General features: G+C 35.3%; 1 protein-coding gene across 1 annotated transcript in view; it reads left to right on the top strand.

Annotated features, from left to right (window-relative positions):
* GABRA3 (gamma-aminobutyric acid type A receptor subunit alpha3) overlaps positions 1–22,485 on the top strand; it is a 218,160-nt gene that overhangs the window by 90,807 nt on the left and 104,868 nt on the right. The window contains exon 3 of the mRNA XM_047765626.1: positions 1,789–1,910. Within this exon, the coding sequence (XP_047621582.1) occupies positions 1,789–1,910 (122 nt within the window). The remainder of the gene's footprint in view (positions 1–1,788; positions 1,911–22,485) is intronic.

Raw genomic sequence — 22,485 nt, 5'->3', positions numbered from 1 at the left:
AAGTGGTTATATTTTTTCCCTTGGGCCACATCCACAGAATATGGAAGTCCACCGGCCAGAGACTGAATATGTGTCACAGCAATGACTTGAGCTGCTGCAGTGACAGCAATGGATCCTTAGGCCACAGTACCACAAGGGAACTCCCATGTGTGGAAGTTTTAATAAATTATTTAATATCAATACAACTTATCTGTGAAGTTATTTTAATTTTAAAGACAAGAAAGCTATTACTAGAGGTGTTACATGACTTGTTTAAGGTCCCTCAACTAATAAATTCAAGTGCATGTCTCCAAACTCTTTAAGCGTTTTTCTCTTTTTCCTTCCATGTGTATCTATTTTATCATTTGATTTTCTTAGCAAACCTATAAGCAGGGGAAAGAATATTCACCTTGTTTTATCTTTTTTTCTGCTCTGTTTTTTCCTGTGTGCATTTTGCTGATGCACTGAATGATTATGTGAATTGAATTAGGCTTATGAATTAAGGAAATTGGGGTTCAAAATTACTTTTGCAAAGTTTACCAGGTAGGGAGTGGCAGTTGAAAGCGATAACTTTCAATTCAGATGTTCCTACTATTCTGTAGATCTTTCTTACCACTAGGGAGAAATATTGGTGGGAAGACATATTGATTGCCTCTCAAGATCTTTCTCAACTGTTATCCTATGTCTTTAATTTCCATGATTTAACTGGATGGTAGGGATAGTTATTATATATTTATTAATGGCAACCTTCTCAGTCCAAAGTAAGAATGGGTAAAATTGAGACATACAGAGACGCAGTATATTGTAACTTGTTCAATAGTGTACTCTGAATCACAAATACAGCTGGTACTAAGATGTAGGATTCTTGACTTCTGGTTTATTACTTGATTCTACACTTTTTTTTTTCCATACCTGTGGTATGTGAAAGTTACCAGGCCAGGGATCTGACTTGGGCCAAAGCAGTGACCCAAGATGTTGCAGTGAAAACAGCAGCTCCTTAATCTGCTGTGCCACAAGGGAATTCCTAGAACATGCTCCTTAACCCTTGTCAACAGCCATTTCCTTCACTATATTCCTCTTTCCCCTAAACTACCCAGGGATTTTCTTTATTTCTCGTCCTATCAAGCTCTTTCTCACAAAGTGAAAGCATTAGTCACAGCCCAGACCTGATTAGGTGATCAGTAAAGTACCTAATGCTTGGAAAGTTTTGCAGAAGGCATCCACATTGTATAAGCAGGAAGTAGCTGAGGGTCTCTAGAAAATCAGAAAAATTGGATTATAGTCCTATCTCTGACCCTCACTAGCAATATGACTATGGGCAAATTTGGTGTCCTCTCTCAGCTTATTTCCCCATGTATGAAATGAGAGAGATTATGAAATATCTTAAGAGTTCTAGTAGCTTTAACATTTAATGGACTCCTATTCCTTTGTTGCCCTATCTCCATAGGGCAAGAGGTAAGTAGATTACATGCAATTCAAGGGTCTTTCTGGCTCTGTTGTTCTGTGAACCAACGTTTCTCTAGGCTAGAAGAGGGGTAAGTTCTTAAGAACAGAATTTTCCTGTTTTATTTTGAGGTCCTTTTCATAACAGTGCTGAAGTAAGGACTCAAGTAAAGTGACCACTGTTTGCTTCCTACTTAGATAATCGTTGTGACAAATAGGAAGTGCTTGTTGGTTTGGTTAAGATACAAATCTACTTATTTGGCCCAGGCTACTGACTGAAATTTTCTTGAATTCAAGTGTTTAGACATGTAATTATTTGCTATTAAGAACTATTATTTTGTGTCTCTTTTTCCTCCACCACCTCAGACTCTCTCCAAAGCATGCTCCAGATATTCCTGATGACAGCACTGACAACATCACTATCTTCACCAGAATCTTGGATCGTCTTCTGGATGGCTATGACAACCGACTTCGACCTGGGCTTGGAGGTCAGTTACTATTTTAAGATCTTCTTGGCTATCGTCATCTAAAACAATTCTTAAGGTGCCTTCAGTAGTCTCTTAACCAATGAAGTTAGTGCAAAGCTTAGTTTCTTCCCTCTAAACACTGAAAACTAGTTTTAATCCTTCATTTCAGTGGTCAGTCTCTCTGGTCTAGTTTTGGGGGTTTCTGAATATCACTTAGGTAAATGCATGTAGGGTGTTATACCACAACATTTGCCCAAATCCATTTCTGGTAATAAAATGCTGATCCCTTCCTGGATGGCAGGTGTATCCCACCCTTTATCCCTAAATACTTCAGTGTGCATTTTTCTTAAAACAAAGAAATTGTTTTATCAAATTACTATGAAATTATAAATTCAGAAAATATGACCTGACATTATGCCATTTTCTAATCTGTAGTCCCTATTTAACTTTTGTCAATCATCTATGTTTATTATAGGACCTCCTATTATAAAAGAATCCTTTCCTTCTCTTTAATTAGGTAACTATCAGCATGAACAGATGGATTCTCATTTTATTCAATTAATCGTAACCCATTAATATTATTATTTATTACTACTTATTTTATTATGATTTTTTTGTTTATAATTTCCCGTATTTGCTAAGTGGAAGCCTATTCAAGCTGGCCTTTCGTGTTATTTTTTGAGCACTTTTTTACTTTATGGCATAACAGCATATTCAAAACTTAACTTGTACTCTCTCTCTTTTTTTTTTTTTTTTTTGCCATTTCTAGGGCCGCTCCCGGGCATATGGAGGTTCCCAGGCTAGGGGTCGAATCGGAGCCGTAGCTGCCAGCCTACGCCAGAGCCACAGCAACGCGGGATCCGAGCCGCGTCTGCAACCTACACCCCAGCTCACGGCAACGCCAGATCGTTAACCCACTGAGCAAGGGCAGGGACCGAACCCACAACCTCATGGTTCCTAGTCGGATTCGTTAACCACTGCGCCACGACGGGAACTCCTACTCTCTTATTAAGCCTTGGAATGAATCATTGTTTTCCAAGAAGAAATGGATTTTTTTTGGTGGGAAATTATATTTAAAATCCAACTTCTATGTGCTAGGTGTTTTCATTGCTACTGTGTGTCGCTGCTTCTAGAACCTTCCAGTGGACAGAATTGAGAAAATAGAACATTATATATATATATATGTGCATGTGTAGTGAGTCTATACTGATACCACTAATTCTACTCTAACACAGTATCCTTCATTGATGTACTAATTTACTTAATCCTATAATATACATAAAATAGTGTTGGAATTATTATACCTATACCACTATAAGCTCACTTATTAAGTAAAGTTGAAGATATGTTTGCATGGTCTTTTTTTGGCATTGTTTGTTTTTATGTGAAGGCTATATGGCTCTTGATTTGATATAAATAGTGGATTGGAGGAGGGCAGTATTGGAAGAAGAGAAGATCAGTCACAAATCAATATCAGCTGTCCAGAATGAAGGTGATGATTGTAAGAATGTAGAGAATTTGGTAACTGATTAAATTATGGGATTAGAGGGAAAGGGAGGAGAAAAAGATAACCTTTAAGGTTCCTGGCATAGATGACTGAGTGGCACTATTTTCTAAAATAGAGACCATTGGAAGAAGAATAGTTCTATTTTGTTTTTTTCTGTTTCTTTTGGAGTTGTGGTGGGAACAAAGAAGGAAAAGGAGAAGGGAGTAAAAATTAATTAGTTGTAGATATGCAGAGTTTGAGTATCCATGAAAAAAACATGCATGAAGCCTTTTGCTCTGGCTAACATGAAGTAACAGGAACCAGATTTATCTTCTTAAAAAACAAATAAGAAGTGAACAAACATAGTATAGAGTAGTTTTCTGAAATTAAACAAAGGCAGCACAGGACAGTGATCCTTGAAAGAAGGGATGCAAACAAGATGAGCTCTTCGATTGTACCAGCTTACTGCCTGGGTAAATTTTGGGCTGCAGTGTAGGAAGAATCCATATAGTGCCTGGTGGACTCCCTCAGTTGATGAGAAAGACTTTTGAATTTGGGGTAGCCAAAGTGGCTAAAATTTGTGGGCAGAGAAGTGAGAGTTGCATGGAAAAGAGACAGTTGAGAGAGAGAGAGAGTGATCCAGAAATCTTCATAGGCTTTCCTTCATAGGTTTTCAGGTAAGTTCTGCTCAGATCATCAGATCATGCATATAGGGAAACAGCCCAAGGTTGAAAAAAGGACCACCAGACTACAGCAGATAAAATAACAGGTTTGGAAATAATTTGTGTTTTCCCTAAAAAAGTGGAAAAACTTTTTTTTAAGATTTTATTTTCTCTATTATAGTTGATTCAAAATGTACTGTCAATTTATGCTGTACAGAAAAGTAACACAGTCTGCTGTGCACACATTCTTTTTCAAATCACATTATCCTCCCTCATGTTTCATTACAGATGACTAGATCTAGTTCCTTTTCTAGACAGCAGGATCTCATTGCTTATCCACTCTAAGTGCAATAGTTTGCATCTACTAACCCCAAATTCCCAGTCCATCCCACTCCCTCCCCCTTCCCCTTGGCAAACACAAGTCTATTCTCCAAGTCCATGAGTTTATTTTCTATAGATAGGTTCATTTGTGTCATATATTAGATTCCAGACATAAGTGATATCATATGGTATTTGGCTTTCTCTTTCTGACTTCACTTAGTATGAAGTCTTTAGTTCCATCCATATTGCTGCAAATGGCATTAGCTTTTTCTTTTTTGTGTCTGAGCAGTATTCCATTGTGTATAGGTATCACATCTTCCTAATCCATTCATCTGTCAATGGGCATTTAGATTGTTTCCATGTCTTGGCTGTTGTGAATAGTGCTGCGATGAACATAGAGGTGCATGTATCTTTTTCAAGGACGGTTTTGTCTGGATATATGCCAAAGAGTGGGATTGCTGGGTCATATGGTAATTCTATATTTAGTTTTCTGAGGAACATCCATACTGTTTTCCATAATGGTTGTACAATTTACCTTCCACACCCTCTCCAGCATTTGTTATTTGCCAACTTGTTAATGATAGCCATTCTGACTGGTGTGAGGTAGTACCTCATTGTAGTTTTGATTTGCATTTGTCTAATAATTAGTGATGTTGATCATTTTTTCATGTGCCTGTTGGCCATCAGTATATCTTCTTTGGAGAAATGCCTACTCAGGTCTTCTGACCATTTTTCAACTGGGTTGTTGGTTTTTTTTCTGTTGAGTTGTATAAGGTGTTTTTATATTTTAAAGGTTAAGCCCTTGTCAGTTGCACTGTTTGAAACTATTTTCTCCCATTCCATAGGTTTTCTTTTTTATGATTTCCTTTGCTGTGCAAAAGCTTGTAAGTTTGATAAGGTCCCATTGGTATATTTTTGTTGCCTTGGGAGACTGACCTAAGAAAACATTTGTGTGGTTGACATCAGAGAATATTTTGCCTATGTTCTCTTCTAGGACTTTTATAGTGTCTTGTCTTATGTTTAAGCCTTTAAGCCATTGTGAGTTTATTTTTTTGCATGGTATGAGGGTGTGTTCTAGTTTCATTGATTTACATGCAGCTGTCCAGTTTTCCCAGCACCACTTGCTGAAGGGACAGTCTTTTTCCCATTTTATATTCTTGCCTCCTTTGTCAAAGATTAATTGACCACAGGTGTCTGGCTCCTGGATTGGAAGAATTAATATTGCTAAAATGGCCATACTACCCAAAGCAATCTACATATTTAATTCAATCCCTATCAAATTACCCATGATATTTTTCAGTGAACTAGAACAAACAATCCAAAAATCTGTATGGGACCACAAAAGACCCAGAATTGCCAAAGCAGTCCTGAGGAGTGAAAACCAAGCAGGAAGCATAACTCTCCCAGACTTTAGATAATATTAAAAAGCCACAGAAATCAAGACAATGTGGTACTGGTACAAAAACTTATATATGGACCAATGGAACAGAATAGAGAATCCAGAAATAAACCCAGACTCCTATGTTCAATTAATCTTCGACAAAGGAGGCAAAGACTTGTAATATACGGGCCTGGGGTAGAGTATTCAGAAGGATATGCCTTCAGTGGTGTGGCAAAGTCATCCCCTGCAAAGGCTGCTCTGGTCCCACCTAACAAAGCTTAAAAGCAAGTTTCAAAATTATCAAAGTATTTTCAAATAACTTAACATTATCTCAGAACAAAGTTTAAGACTATTTGTAGCAATACAAAAAAATACCTAATACTTGACAAGATGAAACTTGTAAAACAGAGTAAAACAGAATATTTATATACATAGGGGAATTATAGAAAGACAACAGCCTTCTTGTTAGAAACAAGCAAGCAAGAAGGTAGTTAACAGCAACTTTAAAGTACTAAAAAAAATCAATCTAGAATTTTGTACCAGAGATAATATATTTTAAAAATATAGATAAACGCATTTTTAGACACAGAGAAGCTAAAAAATTTATCACCAGCGATCTGTAATTCAAAAAATTAAGGGAAATGTGTTAAGCAAAAGTAAAATATGCTAGATAGAAATATGGATCTATAAAAAGGAAGAAAGAGTGACAAAATGGAAAATATATGGGTAAATATGAAATAGTTTCTCTTTTCTAAATCTCTTTAAATGATAAATAACTACTTAAACTGAAAATAATAACATTGCATTGTATTACAAGCCTTGAATATACATATGAGGAAAATGTATGACAATAGCACAAAGGCCAAAAGATGAAATACACTGCATATGATGTAATATAATATTACTTGTAGGTAGATTGTAATAAATTAAGGATGTGCACTGTAGAACTTTAAAAATTATAGCTAATAAAGCCAGAAAGTTTATTAAAATAGATAATAACAAATATGAAGGCAGAAAAAGAAAAAATAACAATAAATGAAACGTGTGGAAAACCAATAGCAACCATATTAATCATCACATTAAATATAAACAATCTAAACATCTATTTTAAAAGGCTGAGGTGGTCAATTTGGATAAAAAGACCCGAATTACTCCCTGAGAGAAAACCTCTTTAAAAATAAAACCATTGGAGTTCCCGTTGTGGCGCAGTGGTTAACGAATCCGACTAGGAACCATGAGGTTGCGGGTTCGATCCCTGCCCTTGCTCAGTGGGTTAACCATCTGGCGTTGCTGTGAGCTGTGGTGTAGGTTGCAGACGCGGCTTGGATCCCACATGGCTGTGGCTCTGGCGTAGGCTGGTGGCTACAGCTCCGATTCGACCCCTAGCCTGGAAACCTCCATATGCTGCGGGAGCGGCCCAAGAAATGGCAAAAAATAAAAATAAAAATAAAGCCATAAATATGTTAAAAGTAAATAAATAAAAGAAGATGTACCAAGCTAACACTAATCAAACGAAGATTGGGGTAGCTATTTCAATACTAGAACAAAATAAATATACGAGCAAAAATATTATTGGAAATAAAGAGGGCCATTTTATAATGAAGGGACCAATTTATCCAGAGTACATAACAATACTAAATATTTATGCACCTGATCATAGAAATGAAGCAAAGACAAGAAACTGAAAGGAGAAAGAGGTGATCTATAATTGTAGTTAGAGATTTTAACACTCCTCTCTCAATAAGCAATATAATGAGTAGACAGAAAATAAAAGGTAACAGAAAGGGGAACCACACTGCTAACCAACTTGACTTAATTGGCATTTGTAGACTACTCCAACAAACAGCAGCAATATGTACGTTCTTTCCGAGTGTTTCGACAACATTTAACAAGATAGGCCATATTCTGTGTTGTAAAAAAAATTAAAAGAATTCACAAGATATAAAGTGAATTCCTTTATTCCAAAAGGAGTGAAATTAGAAATCAAAAACAGATATATCTAGAAAATCTCCATGTACTTGGGAACTAAATAATATACTTCTAAATAAACAATAAGTAAGAGAAGAATTTAAAAGGAAAATTTTAAACTTTTTACATTGAACAAAATTTTTAAAAATGATCAAATGTTCTAAATTAAGGAAAATTTATGATACTAGATAGCTACATTAGAAAAGATTAACCCCAAAGGAAGGCCTCAAGCCTTCACCTTAAGAAACCAGAAAGAAATAGCTAACAGTAATGATAGAAATAATAAATGCAAGAGCAAGAATCAATAAGGCAAAATCTCTGAGTCCTGGCTCTGGTTCTGGGGGTGAGAACAATGGCACACTTTTCTATAAAGGAACCCCCACTTTCATTGCTTAATGCTTGGTGACGGGGTCTCCTCCAGCATGGACCACTTTTCTATGAGCCAGATCAGTGACATCTGATGCCATAGTACTCTCAGCAGAGCCATGCCCAAGTTAGAGTCTAGATTCCATGAGTGAGGGCTAGGAGGATGAAGAGATTTCCTACGTCTCAGCCAAACTGGCACAGGATTTAGCTACATCAATAAGTAGTTTGCTCCAGGATGAGAATTGTTGGCATCTTGCCTTTCCCAAGAAGACAGCCTTCCAAATGGGAGCTGAGTGAGGACAGAGTCCTGTGTGCTTTCTTGGTTGCAACAGTCTGGAGTAGAATGTCCTTCAGACTGAGCTGTGAAGGGGTGTAGGAATGGTCCTTCTTTTAAATATCCTGGATTCTTGATTTCATTACTGAGTTTTAGTAGATTTTCAGGAATAAATTTTATTTTTCTTTTTGTTGTACGCACTTAGGACCATTTCCAGAAAATTTAAATGGTTATTTTTAAAGTAAATTTCACAAGTTTCACTGAGGAGCAGGTATGCAGAGCTTGTCATGCCTTCATGCCAGAAATAGAATTTCTAGTAACCTTTTTTTAGATTTCATCAGATTATATACCTAGATGATTATATCATATGAGAAAAAAGTGTTAATTCTTCCTATGCAATATGGATGCCTTTTTTTTCTAGCCTTAGTGCACTAACTGGACCTCACCTATAATGTTGAACAGAAAGTATTAAAGCAGACAACATTGTCTTTTTTTGATCTTAGGAAGAAAGCTTCCAGTCTTTCACTATAAAGTATGATGTTAGGTGTAAATTTCTCCTAGATGCATTTTATCAAGTTCAGGAAGTTCTCTTCTACTCTAGTTTGTTGAAAGATTTTAACAAGAATGGATGTTGCAGTTTTTCAAATGCTCTTGCTATGTCTATTGAGTTGATTATACGGCTTTTCTTTTGTAGTTTCTTAATATGGTGAATTACATTGATTGATTTTCAAAAGTTTGACCCAACCTTCCTTCTCATGATGAATGTAACTTGTATCTTAATTATTTTAATAATAAGTTTGATATCTGCTAGTATCAGTCCTCCAGTTTGTTCTTCTTAAAGATTGCCTTTACTATTCTTGGCCCTTTGCATTTATATAACTTTTACAATAGATTATCATTTTCTAATAAAATCTGGAATTGTCCTTGCCTTGAGTCTGTAGGTTAACTTGAGGAATTTAAAAAATATTCTACCATTTGATGCAGTAATCCCACTCCTGGGCATCTATCCAGAGAAAACCATGACTTGAAAAGATACATGTACTCCAATGTTCATTGCAGCACTCTATACAATAGCCAAGACATGGAAACAACCTAAATGCCCATCTGCAGAGGATTGGATAAAGAAGATGTGGTACATATACACAATGAAATATTACTCAGCCATTAAAAGAAAAGAAATAATGGCATTTGTAGCAACATGGGTGGACCTAGAAATTATCATGCTAAATGAAGTTAGTCAGATGGTGAGACACCAACATCAAATGCTATCACTTGCAAATGCTATCTAAGAGGAGAACACAATGAACTTCTTTGCAGCACAGAAACTGACTTATAGACTTTGAAAAATTTATGCTTTCCAAAGGAGACAGGTTGGGGGTGTGGGGGATGGGCTGGGGGTTTGGGATGGAAATACTATAAAATTGGGTTGTGATGATCATTGTACAACTATAAATGTAATAAAATTCATTGAGTTAAAAAATTAAAAAGTTAAGGAATAGAGTATCAAATAAATTAGTCAATAAGTGTTATTCTAAAAGTAACCTTTTATAAAAGTGACTAACATGACATAGTACATCAACTATATTTCTATAAAAAATTTTTAAAAAGTGATATATACTCAATGTAGAAAATAAAAAATAAAAATGATAAAGATTGACTGTAAAAATATTCTGAATGATGATTCATTTTTAGCTTGTGTTACTGTTGTGTAGAAATATGATTGGCTTTATATTTGCCCTTCTATCCAGAGAACTTTTTGTATTGATTTACTTATTATATTAGTTTGTCTATCATTTCCTTTATATTTTCTACATACATATTTAAATCATTTTCAATAACATCGTTGACTTGTTCCTAATTTCAGTGGAAGATCTTTTTATTGTTAAAGGGATCACAACCCAATATTTTCATAAAGGGTATGATTTTTATTAATTTCTTAATTTTTTAAAAATTTTCCTAGTTTTTTTTTATTACTCAAAGGAATTTATCACATCTGTAGTTGTATAATGATCATAACAATCCAATTTCAAAGGATTTCCATCCCATAACCCAAGCACATCTCCCCACCCCCCAAACTGTCTCCTTTGGAAACCATAAGTTTTTCAATGTCTTGAGTCAGCATCTGATCTGCAAAGAAGTTCCGTCTGTCCTTTGTTCAGAGTCCACATGTCAGTGAAAGCCTTGGATGTTGGTGTCTCATTGGATGGCTGACTTCACTTAGCATGATACTTTCTAGGTCCATCCATGTTGCTAAAAATGGCAGTATTTCCTTCCTTTTAATGGCTGAGTAATATTCCATTGTGTATATGTACCACTTTTTCTGGATCCACTCCTCTGTCGATGGACGTTGAGGTGGTTTCCATGTCTTGGCTATTGTAAATAGTGCTGCAGTGAACATCGGAGTACATGTGTCTTTGCGAGTCGTGGTTTTCTCTGGATAGATGCCCAGGAGTGGGCTTGCTGGATCCAATGGGAGTTCTATGTTTAGTTTTCTGAGGAATCTCCATCCTGTTTTCCACAGTGGTTGCACCAATATACAATCCCACCAACAGTGTACTAGGGTTCCTTTTTCTCCACACCCTCTCTAGCACTTATTGTTTGTAGACTTTTGGATGGTGGCCATTCTGGCTGGTGTGAGGTGGCACCTCAGAGTGGTTTTGATTTGCATGTCTCTAATCATGAGTGACGTTGAACATCTTTTCATGTGTTTCTTGGCCATCTGTATGTCTTCTTTGGAGAACTGTCTGCTTAGATCTTCTGCCCATTTTTTGATGGGGTTGTTTGTTTTTTTGGTATGGAGCTATAGAAGGTGTTTATAAATTTTGGAGATGAATCCCTTGTCAGTTGATTCACTTGCAAAGATTTTCTCCCATTCTGTGGGTTGTCTTTTTGTTTTGTTTAGGGTTTCCTTTGCTGTGCAGAAACTTTCAAGTTTGATTAGGTCCCATTTGTTTATTTTTGTTTTTATTGTCAGTACTCTAAGAGGTGGATCTGAGAAGATGTTGTAGTTGTTTATGTTGGAGAGTGTTTGGCCTATGTTTTCCTCTTAAGAGTTTTGTAGTGTCTGGTCTTATATCTAGGTCTTTAATCCATTTGGGGTTATTTTTGTGTATGGTGTTAGGGAGTGTTCTAATCTCATTCTTTTCCATGTGGCTGTCCAGTTTTCCCAGCACCACTTATTGAACAGGCTGTCCTTTCTCCATTGTATATCCTTGCCTCCTTTGTCATAGATGAGTTGGCTGTAGGTGCATGGGTTTAATTCTGGGCTTTCTGTCCTGTTCCACTGATCTGTATTTCTGTCTTTGTGCCAGTACCATACGGTTTTGATGATTGTTGCTTTGTAGTATAGTCTTAAGTCCGGGAGCCTGATTCCTCCAGCTCCATTGTTCTTTTTGAGGATGTCTTTGGCTATTCTGGGTCTTTTGTGCTTCCAAACAAACTTTAAAATATTTTGTTCGAGATCGGTGAAAAATGTCCTTGGTAATTTTTTAGGGATTGCATTGAATGTGTATATTGCCTTAGGTAGTATAGTCATTTTGATAATATTAACTCTTCCAATCCATGAGCATGGTATATATATCTTTCCATCTATTTGTGTCATCTTTGATTTCTTTCATCAGGGTCTTATAGTTTTCAGAGTACAGGTCTTTTGTCTCTTTAGGTAGGTTTACTCCTAGGTATTTAATTCTTTTGGATGCAATGGTAAACGGATTGCTTCCCTAATTTCTCTTTCTGCTCTTTCATTGTTGGTGTATAGAAATGGAGTCGATTTCTGTGTATTAATTTTGTATCCTGTGACTTTGCCAAATTCCTGGATGAGGTCTAACCATTTTCTGGTAGAGTCTTTAGGATTCTCTAGGTATAGTATCATGTCATCTTCAAATAGAGGTAGTTTTACTTCTTCCTTTCCAATCTGGATTCCTTTTATTTCTTTTACTTCTCTGATTGCTGTGGCTAGGATTTCCAAAACTATGTTGAGTAGTAGCAGTGAGAGCGGACATCTTTTTTTTTTTTTGTCTTTTGTCTTTTTGTTGTTGTTGCTGTTGCTATTTCTTGGGCCGCTCCCACGGCATATGGAGGTTCCCAGGCCAGGGGTTGAATCGGAGCTGTAGCCACCGGCCTACGCCAGAGCCACAGCAACGCGGGATCTGAGCCGCGTCTGCAACCTACACCACAGCTCACGGCAACGCCGGATCGTTAACCCACTGAGCAAGGGCAGCGACCGAACCCGCAACCTCATGGTTCCTAGTCGGATTCGTTAACCACTGCGCCACGACGGGAACTCCCCTGGACATCTTTTTTCTTGTTCCTGATCTCAGTGGGAATTCTTTCAGCTTTTCACCAGTGAGAATGATGTTGGCTTTGTGAGTTTGTCATAAATGGCCTTTATTATGTTGAGGTAGGTTCCCGCTGTGCCCACATTCTGAAGGGTTTTTATCAGGAATGGGTGTTGGATTTTGTCAAAGGCTTTTTCCGCATCTATTGGGAGGATCATGTGGTTTTTATTCTTCAGTTTGTTAATGTGGTGTATCACACTGATGGATTTGCGGATATTGAAGAACCCTTGCATCCCTAGGATAAATCCCACTTTATCATGATGTACAAGAACTGAAATTGAAACTGTGATTAAAAAACTTCCAACAAACAAAAGTCCAGGACCAGATGGCTTCACACGCGAAATCTATAAGACATTTAGAGAATAGCAAACACCTATCCTTCTGAAACTATTTCGAAAAATTCCAGAGGAAGGGATACTCCTAGACTCATTCTTTGAGGCCACCATCACCCTGATACCAAAACCAGACAAAGATTCCACCAAAAAAAAGAAAACTACAGGCCAATTTCACTGATGAACATCAACGCAAAAATCCTCAACAAAATACTAGCAAACTGCATCCAATAATACATAACTGGTATGATTTTGACACTGACCAATCAGAACAAATACCCATCATATCGGGAAGGACTCTCAAAGTTAAAATAAACAATTATATCACTCAGCCAGTGCATGCTAACTGAATTTCCGCTATGTCAACAAATATTTTAGGTAAAAATATAACATTTTGTGAGCTCCTGCTGTGGCACAGTGGGTTAAGAATCCCACTGCAGTGGCTTGGGTCACTGTAGAGATGCAGTTTTGATCCCTGGCCTGGTGCAGTGTATTAAAGGATCCAGTGTTGCTGCAGCTGCATTATAGGTCATAGCTGTGGCCTGGATTAAATCTATGTCGTGGCAACTTCCATATGCCATGGGTATAGCTATATATATACATATGTATGTATATATATATGTGTGTCTGTGTGTGTGTGTGTGTATGGCACATTTTGATAGTTTACATCATTTAAAAAATTTCCTGTTTTGTTTGTATCATTTTTAGATTCCACAGATGAATGATATGTTTGTCTTTCTCTGTCAGACTTAATTTACTTAGTATGATAATGTCTAGGTCTATCCATATTGCTGCAAAAGCATTATTTCATTCTGTATAATGGCTGAGTAATATTCCATTGTATATATGTACCACATCTTTTTTTTTTTAATTTTTAACGGTTTTATTGAAGTACAGTTTATTTACAATGTTGTGATAAATTTTGCAGTACAATAAGATAATTTGGTTATATATATACACATATCCATTCTTTTTCAGATTCTTTTCCCACATGGACTATCACAGAATATTGGGTAGAATTCTTTAGGCTATACAGCAGGTCCCTGTTGGCCAGTCATTCCATATACCACAGTGTGCATATGCCAGTCCCAAACTCTCAGTCCATCCCCCTCCACCACCTGTCCACTTTGGTAACCATAAATTTTTTTTCAAAGTCTGTGAGTCTGTTCTGTTCCCCAAATAAGTTCATTTGATTCCTTTATTAAGATTCCACATATAAGTGATATCATATAATGTTTGTCTTTCACTGTCTGACTAACTTCACTTAGTATGATAATCTCTAGGTTCATCCATGTTGCTGCAAATGACATTATTTCATTCTTTTTTATGGCTGAGTAATATTCCATTCTGTATATGTACCACATCTTCATCTATTTGTCTGTTGATGAACATTTAGGTTGCTTCCATGCTTTGGCTATTATAAATAGTGCGGCAATGAACATTCAAGTGCATTTATCTTTTCAAATTTAGAGTTTCCTCTGGATTGCTGAGTCCTACGGTAGTTATATTTTTATTTATTTGAAGAGCCTCCATACTGTTTTCCATAGTAGTTGTACCAATTTATATTCCCACCAGCAATGTAAGAGGGTTCCCTTTCCTTGGCACCATCTCCAGCATTTACTGTTTGTAGACCTTTTGATGATGGCTATTCTGACTGGTGTAAGGTGTTACCTCATAGTAGTTTTGATTTGCATTTTTGTAATAATTAGCAATGTTGAGCATCTTTTCAAGTGTTTTTTGGCCATCTGTATGTCTTTGGAGAAATGTTTAGATCTTCTGCCCATTTTTTTGATTGTGTTGTTTGTTTTTTATATTGAGCTGTATAAGTTTTTTTGTATATTTTGGAGATTAATCCCTTGTAAATGGCTTCATATTTCTCCCATTCTGTGTATTGTCTTTTTGGTTTTCTTATGTTTTCCTTTTCTGTGTAACAACTTTTAATTTTAATTAGGTCCCATTTGTGTATTTTTGTTTTTCTTTTCCTTACTCTATGAGGTGAATCTGAGAAGATATTGCAGTAGTTTATATCAGAGCATTCAGCCTATGTTTTCCTCTAAGAGTTTTATAGTATCCAGTCTTATATTTAGGTCTTTAATCCATTTTGAGTTTATTTTCATGTATGGTGTTAGAGAGTGTGCTAATTTCATTCTTTACATGTAGCTGTCCATTTTTCCCAGCACCACTTATTGAAGAGACTGTCTTTTTGTCACTGTATATTCTTGCCTCTTTTGTCATAGATTAGTTGACCAGCAGTGCCTGGGTTTATTTCTGGGCTCTCTATCTTTTCATTGACCTGTATTTCTGTTTTTGTGTTGGTATCATGCTGCTTTGATGACTGTAGCTTTTTAATATACCCTGAAGTCAGGGAGCCTGTTTCCTTCAGCTCCATATGACTTTCTCAGAATTGCTTTGGCTCTTTGAGATCTTTTGAATTTTTATACAAATTAAATTTTTTTTGTTTTAGTTCTGTGAAAATTGCTATTGGTAATTTGACGGGGCTTGCATTGAATTGGTAGATTGCCTTGGGTAGTATAGTCATTTTGATAATAACTGATTCTTCCAATCCAAGAGCATGGTATATCTTTCCATTCTGTTTGTGTCATCTTTGATTTTTTCATCAGTATCTTATATTTTTCGGAGTATAGGTCTTTTTTCTCTTTAGGTAGGTTCATTCCTAGGTATTTTATTCTTTTCAATGTGATCATAAATAGGACTATTTTCCTAATTTCTCTTTGTGATCTTTCATTGTTAGTATCTATAAATACAATTGATTTCTGTGTATTAATTTTGTATCCTTCAACTTTACCAAATTCTTTGATGAGCTCTGAAAGTTTTCTGGTAGTGTATTTAGGATTTCCTGTTTATAATATAATGTTATCTGCAGACAATGATAGTTTTACTTCTTACTTTCCAATTTGGATTCCTTTTATTTCTTTTTCTTCTCTAATGGCCTTGACTAGGACTTCAAAACTATGTTTTTTTTTTTTTTCAAAGTTGGGCTTCTTACTTGTTTCAAGGAGACCAAATGCCACGAGAAACAATGGGAAGAGGATATTAGGAAGACTGTTACAGGCTTGTTACAGCATTTAAGAGGAGCAGAGACCATACCTTTGTTCTGTATGTCTGTGAGTCTGTTTCTGTCTTGTAAATAAGCTCATTTGGCTTATTATTTTAGCCTCCACATATAAATGATATCATATACTTGCATTTTCTGTTGGGCTTTCTTCACTTAATATGAGAATCTCTAGTTGCATCCATGTTGCTGCAAATGGCATAATTTCATTCCTTTTTATGGCTGAGTAATATTCCATGCTATATGTACCACATCTTCTTTATCCATTCATCTGTGTTATATGCAGAAAGGAGATATCCTGGGAAAAGGCCATTTTTTTGAGTGTTGAGAGGAGCCTGAAAGGAATCCAAAACTATGTTTAATAAAAGTGGTTAAAATGGACATCCTTGTCTTGTTCCTCATTTTAGGAGGAATTCTTTCAGCTTTTCACCATTGAGAATTATACTACCTGTGGGCTTGTCATATATGGTCTTTATTATGTTGAGGTAGGTTCCCTTTATGCCCACTCTCTAGAGGGTTTTTATCAGAAATGGGTGTTAGATGTTGTTAAAAGTTTTTTTCTGCCTCTATTGATATGACCATATGGTTTTTATTCTTCAGTTTGTTAATGTGGTGTATAACTCCAGGTAATTTGCAGATATTGAAAAATCTTTGCATCCCTAGGATAAATTCCACTTGATCATGGTGTATGATCCTTTTAATGTATTGCTGGTTTCAGTTTGCTAGTATTTTGTTGAGGATTTTTGCATCTATGTTCATCAGTGATAGGCCTGTAATTTTCTTTTTTAGTGTGGTATCTTTCTCGGGTTTGGGTATCAAAGTGATGGTGACCTCATGGAATGAGTTTGGGTGTTTCTTCCTCTGCCATTTTTGGAAGAGTTTCAGAAAGATAGGTGTTAACTCTTCTCTAAATGATTGATAGAATTTGCCTGTGAAGCCATCTGGTCCAGGACTTTTGTTTGTTGGAATTTTTTGTTTTTAACTAAAGTATAGTTGACTTACAATGTTATGACAATTTCTGCTGTACAGCAAAGTGACCCAGTTATATATGTGCATACATACATGCATACGTAATACACATTCTTTTTCTCATATTATCTTCCACTGTGTTCTGTCCCAGGAGTTTGGATATAGTTCCCTGTGCTATACAGTAGGACCTTACTTCTTATCCATTCTAAATGTAACAGTTTGCATCTACTAACCATAAACTCCCAGTTGATCCCACTCTCTCCCCCCTCTCCTTTGGCAACCACAGGTCTGTTCTTTATGTCTATGAGTCTGTTTCTGTTTTGTAGACAGGTTCATTTGTGCCATATTTTAGATTCCACATGTAACTGATATCACATGGTATTTGTCTTTCGGATTTACTTCACTTAGTATAAGAATCTCTAGTTGCATGCAAGTTGTTGCAAATGGTGTTATTTCATTTTTTATGGCTGAGAGTATTCCATTGTGTATATACCACATATTCTTAATACATCATCTGTCAATGGACCTTTAGGTTGCTTTCATGTCTTTGCTATTGTGAATAGTGATGCAGTAAACATGGGGGTGCATGTATCTTTTTGAATGAAAGTTTTTTTCCAGATGTATGCCCAGGAGTGGGATTGCTAGATCATATGTTAGTTCTATTTTCAGTTTTCTGAGGAATCTCCATATTATTTTCCATAGCAGTTGTACCAGTTTACATCCCCTTAAACAGTGTAGGAGTGTTCCCATTTCTCTAAAACCTCTCCAGCACTTGTTATTTGTAGACTCATTAACATACCTTTCTGACCTGTGTGAGGTGGTACCTCATTTTAGTTCTGATTTGCATTTGTCTAATAATTAGTGGTGTTGAGCATCTTTTCATGTGCTTACTGGCCATTCATATGTCTTCTTTAGAGAAATGTCTATTTAGGTCTTCTGCCCATTTTTCATTTGGTTGTAGTTGTTGAGTTATATGAGCTATTAGTATATTTTGGAGATTAAGCTTTTGTCAGTTGCATCATGTGCATTTTCTCCCATTCTGTGGATTGTATTTTTTATTATTATTTACTTTGCTGTGCAAAAGCTTTTGAATTTAATTAGATCCCACTGGTTTATTTTTGTTTCTATTGTCATTATTCTAGGAGGTAGATCAAACAATTTATTTCTGTGATTTACATCAAAGCGTGTTCTGCCTATGTTTTCCTCTAGGAGTTTTATAGTATATGGCCTTATATTTAGGTATTTAATCCATTTTGAGTTTATTTTTGTGTATGGTGTTAGAGAATGTTCTAATTTCATCCTTTCACATGTAGCTGTCCAGTATTCTCAGCACAACTTGTTGAAGAGAGTCAATATTTTTGTTTTTGAATGTTTTTGGCAATGCCTCTCAGGAAGCAATCCCAGCAATGGGAATGCTCACAGTTGGGTGAAACAAAGGCAAGCCCCTGCATCCCTCTTTCAGGGAGCTGCCATTCAGGTAAAAACTCTTAACCATAATTCTTTGAGAGTAAGACTTTTATTGCTCCTTCTAGTACTTGGAAATCTGTAACAGGAGTATAAATTGTTTTCATGGAGAGACAGAGCCCTGGATTTCCTTGCTCTTTTGGTGACATCACTCTTATGTTTTTCCTAATACGCATAGATTTTTATCTTTTCTTTTTGTTTTCTTGTCAGCCTGGCTAGGGTTTTATCAATTTTTCAAGGATTTTTTAATTTTACTGATTTTCTCTATTAGTTTTCTATTTTTCATTCTATTTGTTTCATTTTTAATGTGTTTCTTTTTTATATTTCTAGTTCTTGTGATGGAAACTTAGATTATTGAGTTTTAGATTCTTCTTTTTTCCTAATGTACACATTTAGTGCTATAAATTTCCCTCTAAGTATTTCTTTATGTGCATCCCATAGCTTTGATATATGTTGATTTTTTTTTTTTTTGGTTCACTATATTTTGAAACATCCCTTGTGACTTCTTTCTGATTCATGGGTTATTTAGAAGAGTGTTATTTAGTTTCTAAATATTTGGAAAGTTACCAGGTTTTTTTCTGTATTATTACTATTTTTATTCTCTTATGGACCCTGATCTTATTTTATGACTTCAATTCTTTTGAATTTGTTGCTTTGTTTTAGGGCCTATCTTGTTAAATGTTCCAATGTACTTAAAAAATTGGATATTTTTCTGTTGGGGGTAGAGTATTCTATAAATGTCAACTAGGTGATACTGGTTGATAATATTGTTAAAATCTTCCATATATTTACTAATTTTGTCTACACATTCTGTCAGTTGTTGGAAGAGGAATGTTGAAATGTCCAACAATAATTTTAGATTTGTTTCTTTCCTGTTTAAATTCTGGCAGTTTTGTCTCATATATTTTGAAGTTCCGTTGTTAGATAGCATGTTTAGCCTAATAATCTTACTTGTGATTTAATTATGTAAATACATAATCTTTGGTAATTTTCATTGTTCTATAGTATACTTTGATATCAGTATAGCCACCACAACTCTCTTTTGATTGTTTACATTGTGTACATTTTCCATTCTTTTAATATATTTATATCTTTGTGTTTAAAGTGGGTTGGCCCTTTTTTACCAATATGACAATCTCTGACTTTAAGTGCTGAAAACACCTACAATTAATATATTTATTGACATAGTTATTATTTGTTTTATTTGTTCCCTCTGTTTTTTTCATTGTTGTTTTCTTTTTCCTTCAAGTTTTATTGAGATATAATTGACATGCAAAACTGTTTAAGATGTATAGCATAATGACTTAACTTGCATATAAAATGAAATGGTAACCATAATAAGTTTAGTGAATATTCATCATTTCATATAGACAGAAAATTAAAGAAATAGAAAAAAATTTCCTTATGATGAAAACTCAGGATTTACTCTCTTAACATCTTTTATATATAGCATATAACATTTTAAATTATATTTATCATTCTGTACATCATATCCTCAGCACCTATTTATCTTCTAACTGGAAGTCTGTACCTTTTTTACCGCCTTCATCCAGTGCACCCTTCTCCCCACTCCCTGACTCTGGTAAACACAAAGCTGATATCTTTTTCTATGATTTTTTTTTGAAGTGTAACTGACCTACAACACTATGTTAGTTTCTGGTACACAATAGTGATTCACTATTTCTATATATTTCAAACTGACCACCATGATAAATCTAGTTACCATGTCAACATATATAGATATTGCATAATTATTGACTATATTCCCAACATTACACATTTCATACTAGTGATTCATTGATTTTGTAACTGGAATTTTGACGTCTTAATCTCCCTCTCTTACTTTTCCTATCTCCCATCCCCTTCCCTTCTTAAAACCATCTGTTTATTCTCTGTGTCTATGACTGTGTCTATTTTGTTGTATCTGTTCATTTTTTTTATTCTGTATGTAAGTGAAATCAAACAGTATTTTCTTTCTTTGTCTGACTTTTTTCACCTACAGCAATGCCTCTAGTTCCATCCCTGCTGTCCCAAAAGGCAAGCTTTCCTTCCTTTTCTTTTCCTTTTTAGGGCTGATATGGAATTTCCCAGGCTAGGGGTTGAATTGGAGCTACAGCTGCCAGCCTACACCACAGCCACAGCAACACAGGATATAAGCCACGTCTGCAACCTACACCACAGCTCACGGCAATGCAGGATCCTTAGCCCACTGAGTGAGGCCAGGGATGCAACCGGCATCCTCATGAATACTAGTTGAGCTTGTTGCTGCCAAGCCATAATGGGAACTTTTGGGATTTCCTTCCTTTTTATAGCTGAGTAATGTGAGTAATATTCCATTGTGTGTGTGTGTGTGTGTGTGTGTGTATACACCACATCTTCTTTATTCATTCATCCATTAATGGGAACTTAGGTATTGGCTATTGCTCTGTTTTTATGTTACTCTATTTTCCTTTTTTCTGAATATGTTTGAAATATTTAAATATCTTTATTTTATATATTGCATTTTTTGAAATATTTATGATATTCATTCATTGCTATAGGGATTGCAATTTTCATAGCTGAGGTTTGACAGTCTTCTTAGAGTTAATATTGTTCCACTTCCAGTAAAGTATAGTAGTCTTATAATAAATATAGGCCCATTTACCATCCAAGTGACCTTTATCATATGATTGTCTTCTCTATAATGTCAACATTCATTAAAACCACATGAGGCTATGTTTTATTTCAGCACTCATAGCTATTTTAAGGTACTTAAGGAGGAAAAATTCTTTTACATATATCCAGAATTTCCATTTCTGTTCTTCCTTTATTCCTGACAGTCTAATTCCCAACATTCTGGCATTATTTCCCTTGAGCCTGAAGAATTTCTGTAGAATTTCTTGTAGAGTAAATCTGCTGATGATAATAAATTCCTTTGTCTTTCTTAATCTGGGAATGTTTCCTGAAGCATATTTTTACTGGGTATGGAATCCTGACATTAACAGTTGTTTTCTATAAGCTTATTAAAGTATTAATAACAGTATTAAAGATACTGTTTTCCTTTGTTTGTGACTTGATATATCCTCAATCTTTCAAACAGTTTTTCCCCTTCATAACTATGTTATTTTGTAATAGATATTTTCAAGATTTTTATCTTTGATATTTAGCAGTTTAATTATGATCTGTCTAGGCAGTATTTTCTTTTTTTTTTTTGTTCTTCTATTTAGGGTCTGTAGAATGACTTAATTCTGTATACCTATATGTTTTACCAAAGTTGGGAAGTTTCTAAGCACTATTTCTTCAAAATTATTTTTCTTTTCTAATTTATTTTCCATTTCCTTCTGGAATTCCAATGCTGTACGTGTTAGACATTATGATATTGTTTAACATAGCCCTGAGGTTCTGTTGATAATTTTTCAGACACGTTTCTTGCTGTTCTTCACATTGGATAACTTCTCTCAATCTCCAAGCTTACTGGAGACCAACTCTTTCCTCTGTTTTGTCATCCCCATTCTGCTATTGAGACCATCCAGTGAATTTTTTTATATTGGTAACTACATTTTTCATTTCTAAAATTTCAAATTGAAAAATTTTTATATTTTAATATTTTTAAACTTCTCTGTTAGAACTTCTGTTTTTCTGTTTATTCTAAGTATATTTTCATTTACCTCATAAAACTTAGTTATAATAGCTGTTTTGAAATCTTTGACTGAAATTCCCAACATGTGAATCATCTTACAGTTGACATTTGTTGATTGTCTTTTCTCTTGAGAAATAGTAATATTTTCTGATTCTTTCTAAGTAAAATAATTCTGAATTATATACTGGACATTTTGAATACTATGTTATGTGGAGTCTGGGCCCTGTCATAATGCTTTGGAGAATATTGATTTTTTTCTTATTTGTTTTAGCAGACAGTCAACTTGGTTAGAAGCAAGGTCTTCCTTGCTCTCTAGGTGTGGTGATGCCCATCTCTTTCAATTT

The sequence above is a fragment of the Phacochoerus africanus genome, chromosome X, assembly GCF_016906955.1.
Source record: "Phacochoerus africanus isolate WHEZ1 chromosome X, ROS_Pafr_v1, whole genome shotgun sequence".
Taxonomy (NCBI): Eukaryota; Metazoa; Chordata; class Mammalia; order Artiodactyla; family Suidae; genus Phacochoerus; species Phacochoerus africanus.
Note: the sequence above shows the minus strand (reverse complement) of the source record. Positions and strands in the feature narration are given on the sequence as shown.